This window comes from Balaenoptera borealis (genome assembly GCF_965194805.1).
Source record: "Balaenoptera borealis genome assembly, chromosome: 1".
Taxonomy (NCBI): domain Eukaryota; kingdom Metazoa; phylum Chordata; class Mammalia; order Artiodactyla; family Balaenopteridae; genus Balaenoptera; species Balaenoptera borealis.
This window is the reverse complement of record NC_138860.1, coordinates 23,933,884-23,945,394: the sequence shown is the minus strand read 5'-3', so window position 1 is coordinate 23,945,394 and position 11,511 is coordinate 23,933,884. Positions and strand designations below refer to the sequence as shown.

Genomic DNA, 11,511 nt, shown 5'->3' with positions numbered 1-11,511 from the left:
ATGAAATGCAAGGGCCTCACGGGTCAGCAAGATGCTTGAAGCACTGGCAAACCTTCAGGGTGCGGTCAGCTGTGGCTTTGGGGTCAGACAGACCTGTCTGCAAGTCAAGGCTCCTCCACTGGCTCTGAACGAGGGTTTGTGACTCTGTGCACGTAGCTTAACCTCTGTAACTCAGTTTCCTCATTTTTTTTTTTTTTTTTTTTTAATGAAAGCTTCTTTATTTATTTATTTATTTTTATTTTTGGCTGTGTTGGGTCTTCGTTTCTGTGCAAGGGCTTTCTCCAGTTGTGGCAAGCGGGGGCCACTCTTCATCGCGGTGCGCGGGCCTCTCACTATCGCGGCCTCTCTTGTTGTGGAGCACAGGCTCCAGACGCGCAGGCTCAGTAACTGTGGCTCACGGGCCCAGTTTGCTCCGCGGCATGTGGGATCTTCCCAGACCAGGGCTTGAACCCGTGCCCCCTGCATTGGCAGGCAGATTCTCAACCACTGCACCACCAGGGAAGCCCAGTTTCCTCATTTTTAAATGTGGACGATGATGCTTATTTCAAGCAGCTACTGTAAGGCTTAAATGAGAAATGTACATAAAGAGTTTAGCCTAGTCCGTGACACGTACAACATGTTCAGTAGCTATTATTGGTGTCCTTCAATCATAAGTTCTAATTTTTAGAAAGTTTTTCCTCTTACTGAGCTAAAATTTGTTCCTATAACTTCCTTGCATTGCTATGAAATCTGCATGCTCTTTTTTTTTTTTAATTTCTTTATAATGTTTTTTATTTTTGCATGCTCTTTCAGTCATTCAACAAACATGAATTGGTTGTTTCCCTCGTGCCAGGGACTGGGCCAGGCCTGTGAGCACAACTGAGAATAAAGACCAGTCCCTGTATGTGGGAGAAGTACCCCTCCTCCACATGAGAGTCATTGGGATATGTAAGGAGAATAATCACTGCTTCCTTGACATACTTCTTTCCCAGGCTCAGCCTCCCTCTCCCACATCCATTTAGCTGTACTTCTTGCTCTTGTTGCTTGTTGATTTTAATCAAGGCTCAAAATTATCCCTTCTCCAGGAAGTCTTCCCAAACCGCACTAAGCAACCGTGTCCCCCTGCCCCAGTTATCTTGTCAGCCCTTGGGGGCCCAGTTTCCATTCTTCCTATTTGTTTGCACTTGCCAGTTTTTTGGTGTGTTCCCACTTTTTTGGAGAGCAACCCAAGGCTTCCAGGCACTGTGCAAGGAAATGGAAGACAGCAGTCCCGAGCCACAGCCAGTGTCCCTCAGGAAACCTCAGGCAGTCTTTGGCTTGGCCACCAGGGAGCTGAAGCGCACGTGCAGGTAAAGGAAGGTTGCGCTGCACGAGTGTGTGCTGGAGCTGGAAGGAGGCTCAGGCTGGATCCGAGATACAGGACCACAAGTGACCAAGCCAACCCGGAAGTCTGGTCTCCCGGCTTTAGTTCTATGCTCTTTGGAGAGCAGTCCTCCAGTACACCCAAGCAAGGGCACGTCCAGGCCTGAAGCTTGTTCAGTTATGGGGGGAAGGGGAGCTCTTAAAGAAAAAGGATAAAAAAATTAGGTACAAAAATGAATGCTTAATTAGAATGAGAAATGAAACCACAATGAATCACAAATGCTAAAAGAGCTGATTAGTGAGACAAAATTGAAATGACACAGTTGTAACAACAGCTATTACTGTTATTTGATTCTCCGATACATCACTATGCTTATTTTTCTTCCTACATTTTTTTGGCTGCATACTTCTTGTTCGCCATATGATACCAATTTCATAACTTAGTTTTCTACTGAGAGAATGGAAAGATAATTCAGTCTTTCCTCTAGCATGGCTGATCAAAATTTGGTTTTTATATTCATTTCGAAAACTTTCATCATCTGGGCAAACCTGCCCAAAGCCCCAGGCTTCATCCTGGCTCTCCAGTTCCCAGGCGGGGCCCCAGCAGCTGCTCGTCTCGCTGCCCGCATCCCTCTCCCCCGACCCAGGAGATGGCTACAGGGCCGCGGGTGTGGCGGCGAGCCTGGCAGTCCCAGGAGCACCCCGCGTGGAGAGTGAGCCCGGCTGGGGCAGCGCTACCGCCTCCAGCCAGCAGGTGGGGCTGAAAAGCCCCTGAAGCAGAAGCCTTAGTCTCGGAGCATCTTTTGAATAGATCCTTGGAATCAGGGGCCTCCATTCCTAAACATTTAACTTCTTCTTACTGTAAGTGAAGGATATTACTTTATAATCATCATCATCATTATTATTATATGAATATGATTATTTGCAATACAAATGAAAATTGTCTTTCATTGCTAATGTTGATTAGATCTCAGTAATGGGATTATGGAAGCGTTTTTTTTAGATACAAATGTCTGTCTTTGACTTCTTTTTTTTTGACTATAATAAAGGAAAAATGCTCTTTTATTAATCTGATGTCCATTAAATATCTTTGCAGCTGTTACATGAATGTTAGGTGTCTGGCGCATAAACGTATACACACTGCCACAGTTGATAGATTTACTCTGTACACTAGTCATCCCTGTCTGACTTCTTTTATTAGACTCACTTTTACTTTTGAACCTGAAGAAATATATATCATTTCATAATGGAAAGTGGCCCTTAAGAGTGTTTTGGGTGTGAAGGCCTGAGAGGAATGATAACAGCAGCTATACTAATCATATCTTATCTGTTCAGGAATTTTACAGTTTCTAAAGCACTTTCACAAATATAAGTTAATTTAGGCCTTTCAACATCTTGTGATGGAACCAAGGCAGAAACAACTTCTACCTTTTATAGATAAAGAGATGGAGGTCCAGAAAATGGTCCTAAGGTCACAACACCTAAAAAGTGACAGGTTCAGTCCCTTGCCCTTACCTACTCTGGCCGGCTCTGTTGCACATCTCTTTGGAATCCATCTCTTCCTTGTCATCTCCCTATGCTGCTCCTCTTCAGGATCACATGGTCTTCTCCTGGGCTAACAACTGCTTCTTTCTGAGCTCCCTACTGCCAGCCTCCCCTCCAGATTCTCCTTCCACCGCCGCCCAAGTTATTTGTGAAACTCCCTTGCATAAAATCCTTCAGTGGCTCCCCATCACCTTCAGGACCATCTCTGGCCTACCCTTCTAGGCTCTGCACATCTGACCCCTCCTACCTCTTCAGGCTCATCTCCTATCACTCCTCCAAGGCTAACCAAACATGCTGGTCTCTCTTAACCCTCAGGAAATTAGCAAATGGTATTCCCTCTGCCTAGAATTCTACTTTCTTCAAATGTAAACATGCACAATGATCATACTTATCTCCTCTCTGAAGCCATCTCTAAACCCTCCTGGCAATATGCCATTCTCTTTCTTCTGCATTAGGGAGTTCCAAACACAAATGCCTACAGTGGCCAGGCAGGTAACAATATAAATAGAGTTGGTGTAAAATGATCACTAGCACCAGCTACAGGCCCATGATAAACATCAAGGACAGTGTCTGTCACAATGGGCTGGGGGGATTCTCGCAAACTCGAGAGCACGTGCCCCTTCTTAAGAAGGCAGCCTCTACATAATTCCAGCTCATGGATGTCTAGCATCAATGCCAGGCCCAGTGTCACCAAATTTCTTAATTTTTAAAGGTAACTCAGAAATCTGGACTTTTACATTAAAATTCCAGATTTGGGGGGAACTCCCTGGCGGTCCAGTGGTTAGGACTCGGCGCTTTCACTGCCATGGGCCTGGGTTCCATCCCTGGTCAGGGAACTAAGATCCCACAAGCCGCGCAGCAAGGCCAAAAAATAAACAAATAAAATAAAGTAATAATTCTGTTAAAAAAATATTCCAGATTTTGAAATGCTGGCAACCCATTCAGATTTAAAGCACTACAGGGGCCAACTCTTGCAAGCCAAGTAAAAGACAGTGGGCAGGGTTCATCCAGTGGGCCTCCAGTGTGCAATCTTTCTTCTACAACTTTTTGGCTGCGTGGCTTACTTCCCCGACCAGGGTTTGAACCTGAGCCCTTGGTAGTGAAAGCGTGGAGTTGTAACCACGGGACCACCAGGGAATTCCCTTTTATCTACATTTTAATGGAACATTGTACATAACAGTGGCCAAAAGGTACTAAACACTCACTATGTGCCTGGCAGATCCTTTTCTAAGTGCTTTACGTGTATTCGTGCATCCAGTCTTCCCAACAGCCTGAGAGGTGGTTACTATTATTATCCCCATTTTACAAAGGAGGAAGCAGAAGTTAAGTAACCTGCTCAAGGTCACTGAGTTGGTGAGTGCATTCCAGTACTGGCAGCCCGCCTGTAATATAAATGCTTCTCTCGTGATCTCACCTACTGGACCATTGATTCCTTTGTGGTCCACAGCCTCTCATCTGTGTATTTCCTACAATGTCTAGTATAGGGGGCACTCCCTAAATGTACATTGAGCTGAACTGATATTGCATGTAATAGATGTAATTATACCTTCATTCATTCACTCAGTAAGACATTTGGAGTGCCTACCATTTTTCCTGTCCTGTGTTAGGGACTATGGGAGTCCAGGGACATAGCCTTTGCTCTCCAGGTGCTTCCAGTCAAGGAGCACAAAATAATTATCATTACTAAAGTGCAGTAATTATCATTACTAAATTAGACTAACTGCAAAATTTTACCAAGGACCGATTATGAATTCACGAGATAAAGCAGGGAGTGTACAATTCAACCCAGTCTCTGTCTGGTGATCTAACCGTATTTCAGAGAAGATGAAAATATGTGGAGGGAACAAAGGGAAAGGTTGATTTTAGGGAAGAAACTTCAGAAGCATTTCAGCAATGGTAATACTTCATCTGGCAAATGACTGAAAGGGATGGAGCTTAACTGAAATTCACACAACAAAGTTGGTTGATTGAAAAGCACTCTCTTTTGTATAGGAACAGACTTGGGGAAGATATTTGAAAGGTTTCAGAAAATATACCTTTTTGCTGACTCTGTGTCTCCTCACATATAAAAGACAGGAGTGGGGAAATAGAGGTAGCATCTCTGAACTGTTTATAGAAATCAAATTCTACTGTGACAAACACATTCAAACAAATACCTATTGAGATGGCTTGGGGGAGGGAGGCATTACAGAAAGGGTGAAGGACATGTCATCTTGATTGCGGTGATGGGTCTGACAGGTATACGTGTATGTTAAAACTCATCAAATTGTAAACTTCGAGTACTTGCAGTTTATTTGACGTCAGTCATACCTCCATAAAGCTGTGGAAAAAGTATCCTAGACTCTTGCTGTTCAAAATGTGGTCTGTGGACAGCAGTATCAGCCCAGAAAGCTTATTAGAAATGCAGACTCTCAGGCCTCCCTCCTGAGTCAGAATCTGCAGTTTAACGATACCCTTGCGTGGTTCTCATACACATTAAATTTGACCTCTTATAGTGAATGTCTGGAACTCATTTCCTACCATGAGTTGTTAAAGGAAAATTATATTTCCTAATCTGTTTTAGGTCACTAAGAGCAACTACCTACAGGGCATTCTTTGATGGTTATATTAGGAAGAGGTTTATGCGCTTGATCTAGAGGACGTGCAGATTTTTCAAGAATATTCAATATGTTAAACTCTAAAACAATAAAATGTCAATAATTACCACTGTATCATATTTTACCTGTCCATCTTCCTAGGTGTGTTCTGTAGGTTTTAATATTTACACTAAATTAAAAAAAAAATTTTTTTTTCTGATTACAAAAGAAATGCTTACTGTAGAAAACTTGGAAAACAGAATCTGTAATTCCAGGAAGTAGAGTTATATTTACCCATCTCATTATCACCCTCAAAAGTTATTGAGTACTAAAGATAGAATACAAAAATGTAGTGTATTTATGACCTCTTGGAGGTTAGGCCTTGTGATATGCATATCTTTAAAGTAATTAGCGCTTCCCTGGTGGCGCAGTGGTTAAGAATCCTCCTGCCAATGCAGGGGACACGGGTTCAAGCCCTGGTCCAGGAAGATCCCACATGCCGTGGGGCAGCTAAGCCTGTGCACCACAACTACTGAGCCTGCGCTCTAGAGACCGTGCTCCACAACAAGAGAAGCCACCGCAATGAGAAGCCCATGCACCGTAACAAAGAGTAGCCCCCGCTCGCCGCAGCTAGAGAAAGCCCATGTGCAGCAACAAAGACCCAACACAGCCAAAAATATAAAACAAAACAAAACATTAAAAAAAATAAAGTAATTAAAGCTAAATCTAAAGATCCAAGCTAAGTGAAGGAAAATCACTGGGTTTAGAATACTAGAGTTTGTTTCGAGATGTGGGTTTACCGTAGATCAATGAAGCTTAAGCTTCAGGGCCCCTCACTTGCACAGGCCACTTCCAAGGCCCTTGGAGAGGCCCTGGCAATATATTTACCAGATCAAATGTTTCTGTACAAGTTCTAAAGTAAGATATTTAAGACCACTGTCACATTGTATTCAGACTTCCATCACTTCTCTTCTGCATTAAGTGGTGCAGGAATGGCCACTGGTTTTTTGAGACCTGGCTAAGGGAACAATGATTGAATTAGGGATACATTTCATTTGGGTTTACTGGCGTGCATTTATGGTTTGCAGTCATTTCTGGCTACTGTTAAATTATTACTCACCGTGGGTGTAGGAATGGTTTTCTGGAATACACCTACTGCCCATTATGCCAGCTCAGCCAGCACCATGTCACAGAGGTGCAGGACTAGGGGGCAAAAGAACTCTGTGATGCCTGGCACAGGAATGTGATGCCATGGGCAGCAGAGGAGAAACAAGATTTGAAAGAAAAGGAGAAACTAGCCCATAGAAAATCCTTCCGACTATCAGAAGTAAAAAGTCCTTCCGACTCTAAGTAGGGGATCAAATCTCTCAATGCCTAACCTAAAATGGAGGTTCTCACTCATCAGGAATCCAAGTAATGTCATATATACAATTATAAGTGCACCATACTTATTTTTGTTTGTATGGAATGGAATGGAATATATTAGAATTCTTGTATTTGTGGGACACAAACTTGCAGTTGTACTGTAGTGAGTCTTTATGTGAAGTCACATGTTTTATTCATCGTAATGGAGGAGATTCTGTCTTAACATAGCAGATAAATCTTGTCCTGAAAATCGCTGGAGATCCAGTAAAAACCAGGCAAAAAATTGCCATTGAAGCAGCCAGACAGTCCTGAAATATTATAGCTCATATGTGAGAGAAACTTGACACGTTTTCCCAAATTTGACAATAACCCTAAAAACATACACAGCAATTCAGTAATAAGTTGTGAAGCTAAAATTTATAAGCAATTAATAATAAAAAAGAGAAAGGATCACCATGCTAAAGGCTGATTTTTCTGTTTTCCTTATAGAAAACATTACAAAATAATTACCATAGGAAAAGCTGATCAAAAGTATACAGCCAAAAAGTGTGGGGAAAATGATCATAAATCGTGCCCATAAAGTCTAGGAACACAGATAAATATACATAATGTTGTCAAGAGCTTTTTCAATCTTTAAAAAATAAATAAAATAATTATGTTCTGGATTTTTGGACGCCCTGTAGAAGTGTCAGGCAGTTAATAAAAATTTTATGGTTATCTGTGTGATGTTTGTGAGTTTTGTTAACTTTTCAAAATGTCACTTGTGAGTTCTTTCTCATTCTAAATATATATTCACTTTCCTACCTCTCTGCTCGTAATTTTTGTGTTTTTTACTTAATGAGGGCCCCACAAATTGTAGGAGCTTCAGTTCCCGAAAAAACCAGGATGTGCCCTTCCACGACAGTCTCAGAAGCCACGGAATTTCTCTGCAGCCTCAGTTTCTTCTTAAAAAAAAAAAAAGGCAGTTGCTCGGCATTTCCTTAGAATTGCCAGAGTTCCCCCAACCACACAACTCTCTACAAATGCGGAGGGTCTGACCGGAGGGGTAGGGCGCTCACCAGCAGTCACCCTCCCGGCACAGACCTTACTCGGGGTCCCTCTGACCCCGCCCGACCCCTCCCCTGCCGGACACCGCGAGCCGCCGGAAAGAACGGCGGGGCGGGGACCGCTGCGCCGTAGTACCCTTCCTCCGGGAGAAAAGAGGGCCGCAGGGGGACCGGGTGAAGGTGGGCGCGGGGCGCTCGGGACCCGCAGGGCTAAGGGTCGGGGCGAGTGGTGGCAGAGCGAGGCCGACCGACGGATCGGGGTGGGGGGCGGGGCACCATGCCCGGGAGCCCTAGATCCTACTCAGCGGCGGAAGTTCCGGTGTCGGTAGGCGGAGGTCAGAGGTCAGCAGGAAGTCGATACGTGGCCGCCGCCTGTCCCCGCCGAGGAGGCGCAGCAGGCGGAGATGGCGGCGGTGCTGAACGCAGAGCGACTCGAGGTGTCCGTCGACGGGCTCACACTAAGCCCGGACCCGGAGGAGCGGCCCGGCGCAGAGGGCGCCCCGCTGCTGCCGCCGCCGCTGCCGCCGCCCTCGCCTCCCGGGTCCGGCCGGGGCCCGGGCGCCGCAGGGGAGCAGCCGGAGCCCGGGGAGGCGGCGGCTGGGGGCGCGGCGGAGGAGGCGCGGCGGCTGGAGCAGCGCTGGGGCTTCGGCCTGGAGGAGCTGTATGGCCTGGCGCTGCGCTTCTTCAAAGGTGAGCCGGGCAGGCCCCACCCCCGCCGCCTCTGCCCGGCCCCGGGGAGACTGGACCCGTCTCGTCCTCACCCACCCGTGCGGGATCGCGGTGACCGGAGCTGGGCTCTGTCCTTGGGGTTACCCGAAGTTTGTCACTACCCGCTTGGCCACTAGGTCCCACCCGTAGGGGCCTGGAACCTTGGTTTAGCAGTCCGGGTCCCGCCTCCCCGAGGTTACCGGGGCATCTTACCTGATTTAGCTTCTCGGTTTTCCAGGAGCCTGGGTGGAAGAATGAGCCCTCTCTCTTTTTCCCAGAGGTTCCCGTTCTGGAATTTTTTTTTTTTTTTTTAACTGTCGCATTCCTTTTCCTGTTTCTTATGGCTTGGCACGTCAGAACCACCGATTTTTGCCCTTTTTCCACAGTGGAAGAAATCTTTCCATGGGTTTCATACATATACTTTCCATTCATTCTGGAGAGCCTAGGACTTGATCACCTGGCAGTATTGATGTGGCAGAGAGGAAGAAGTAAAGTATTAATCCCCCTTGGCTTGTCAAACTCTGAAGAGAAGGGATGCTCACCATGTAACTAGTAACTTCTAGATGGTTAAAATTTTACCTTATAAGCAATGTCCAAGAGTGAATTCTCAGATTAAGGCCTAAAAGTACCCTCTGTACTTCTCACAGAATTAATTGTAATAAATCTTGTCTTAGAGCTAGATTGTGGTGTGTGGGTTTTTTTAATTGGGTGATTCACGTAGTCAGATGGTGGTGGTACCAGTCACATGACCTCGTCAGTGGGGAAAACTGATGAGAAGAGATACTTAGATCTTGTGGGGTAGATGAGCAAGGAGAAACATCGGCAAATGAAACTTTAGACGTGGTTGCTAGGTTCCGTATACATTCCAGAACAGCATATTTATGACACTTTTCCCAGAGGGAGTACCTTTTGGAGTACATATTTTACTAGCTGAAGTTGGGTCGTTGAAAGTAGTGATACATTCGAAAGTTATTTGTTTTCTCTGAAAATGACTCTAATTATGCAAACTAATGAAAGTCTTTTATAAATTTTCCAGAATATTTGGTCATTCCCTTTCATTGCATTTTTTATTAAAAAGTTTACCCTTGAAATATTCATCATCATTACACGATGAGTTCAGCCCTCCGTGCCAGCTTGGGGAATTGGTAATGGCTAATGGGTTTTGGATCACTTGACCCTTAGGTCACTGGCTTGAATTTAGAGTTTCCTGAGGTGATGATATACTACCACTTATGTAAAAATCTGGTGGTTTCTGTACAATTCATATAACTACATTTTACTTAAAATTTTTATTCTTGGAACTTACTTTTCTGGTGTACAATAAGATTAAAGTATATTGTAGCAGAATAACGGGTAAGAATAGAAAAGAATGAACTTCTAATCCTAACTTTCGCCATATAACTAACAAAAAAATCAATGGATAATTTTATCTTCTGAGTCTGTCTTATTTGAAGATGGTAGTAATGTCTTCTTTGAAAGATTAAAACACTCTTAATGTGCAGTAAATTTAGCATTGCTTGGGAGTCAGGAAGCTCTGAATTCTTTTTTTTGGGCTGTGCCACGCAGCCTGCGTGATCCCAGTTCCCCCACCGGGGATTGAACCCAGGCCACGGCAGTGAAAGCGCCAAGTCCTAACCACTGGACCTCCAGGGAATCCCTCTGGATTCTATTTACCATGTACTCCTAGACAATTAACTTTTCTCTTCCAGACTCAGTTTGTTTATATATAGAGATATAATATGGCTGGATTAAATGAAATTTGACATCTCAGATTTAAGGTTTAGTGCTCTAAACCTAACATTATTTTAACATGTTTGTTGAGTGGTAGGACTCCTAGGGGAACCTGTAATTTGGGACCTAGTTATCAGTCACCTTAAAGAAAAAAGCTACATTGATAGTTATGATTTACTAAGTTCCTAAGTTAAGCTCTCAAAGCAATATCCAAGTACTTAAAAGGAGAAATAACAGTCTAGCAATCAAAAGCTCCCTTTCTGCATGGATCACTACATGTTAGCAATGAAGAAGCTATTAGTGTATGAGGTTCCTGAGTTGGGGTGGAGGGGAAGGATCTAAAAACAGTCAGAAGAATTATGGAAAGTAGGGTGAGTCAAGTGTTGCTGCCTTTGTTTTAATGTGTGAATTTTTCCTGCATAATACTTGGCATTTTTATCAGTCTTGCAAGGACTTTAATAAATCACTATTTTGTGGTTTTGTATCTCACATGAATTAGAAATAACATTACACTTTATCTTTTGCTGTGGAATAAATATGAATCTTGAAAGCATGGGTATCTTTTTCCATTGAAAATAACTTGGATTGGGAATTAGGAACCCTGTTTCTCATTCTATCCCTGTCACAGTGATGATAGGCCAGTGACTGAACCCATTGTGTCAATTACGTAACCCTCTTAGTTTTTGAAGGTAAAAGTAAAATAATAGATGAAAATACTGGAAAATGTAAGTTAGCATTTTACCATCTAAGCTCCAGACATTGTTGAATCCTTATTATGGATCAAGTTTTATATAAGGTTACCACTGTAAATGAATAGTATATTCCCTTTTGCTATTATGGAACTTAGAGTCCAAAAGAGGAGTTAAAGACCCAGTGGCTACTGCAATACAATGTGGGGGATCCAGAGAGCAAATGTCATTCCAGAGAAGGGGGGAGGCCAAGAGCCATGAAAGGGCAAGGCATGTGTGTCGGGGAAATGGCAAATAGGAAGTAGGTACTGTAGTTTGATGGAGAGAGCTGGGAAGGTGAGTTGGTGTCAGATCCGTGGAAGGACTGGAATGCTATTGTAAGTAGCCTTTTTGACAGCAGACAGTGAGGAACCATTGAAGGTTTTTAAAAGGAGGAGCAGAGTTGCCCAGTTCTAGTTTAGGAAGATTAAGCTGGTTTTCTTATCTCTTTGGGTTAAGGAATGAATCAGC

General features: G+C 43.9%; 1 protein-coding gene across 1 annotated transcript in view; it reads left to right on the top strand.

Annotated features, from left to right (window-relative positions):
- Positions 1 to 8,205: 8,205 nt before the first annotated feature.
- ACBD3 (acyl-CoA binding domain containing 3) overlaps positions 8,206 to 11,511 on the top strand; it is a 34,383-nt gene continuing 31,077 nt past the window's right edge. Inside the window, exon 1 of the mRNA XM_082351933.1 lies at positions 8,206 to 8,563. Within this exon, the coding sequence (XP_082208059.1) occupies positions 8,278 to 8,563 (286 nt within the window). The 5' untranslated portion in view covers positions 8,206 to 8,277. The remainder of the gene's footprint in view (positions 8,564 to 11,511) is intronic.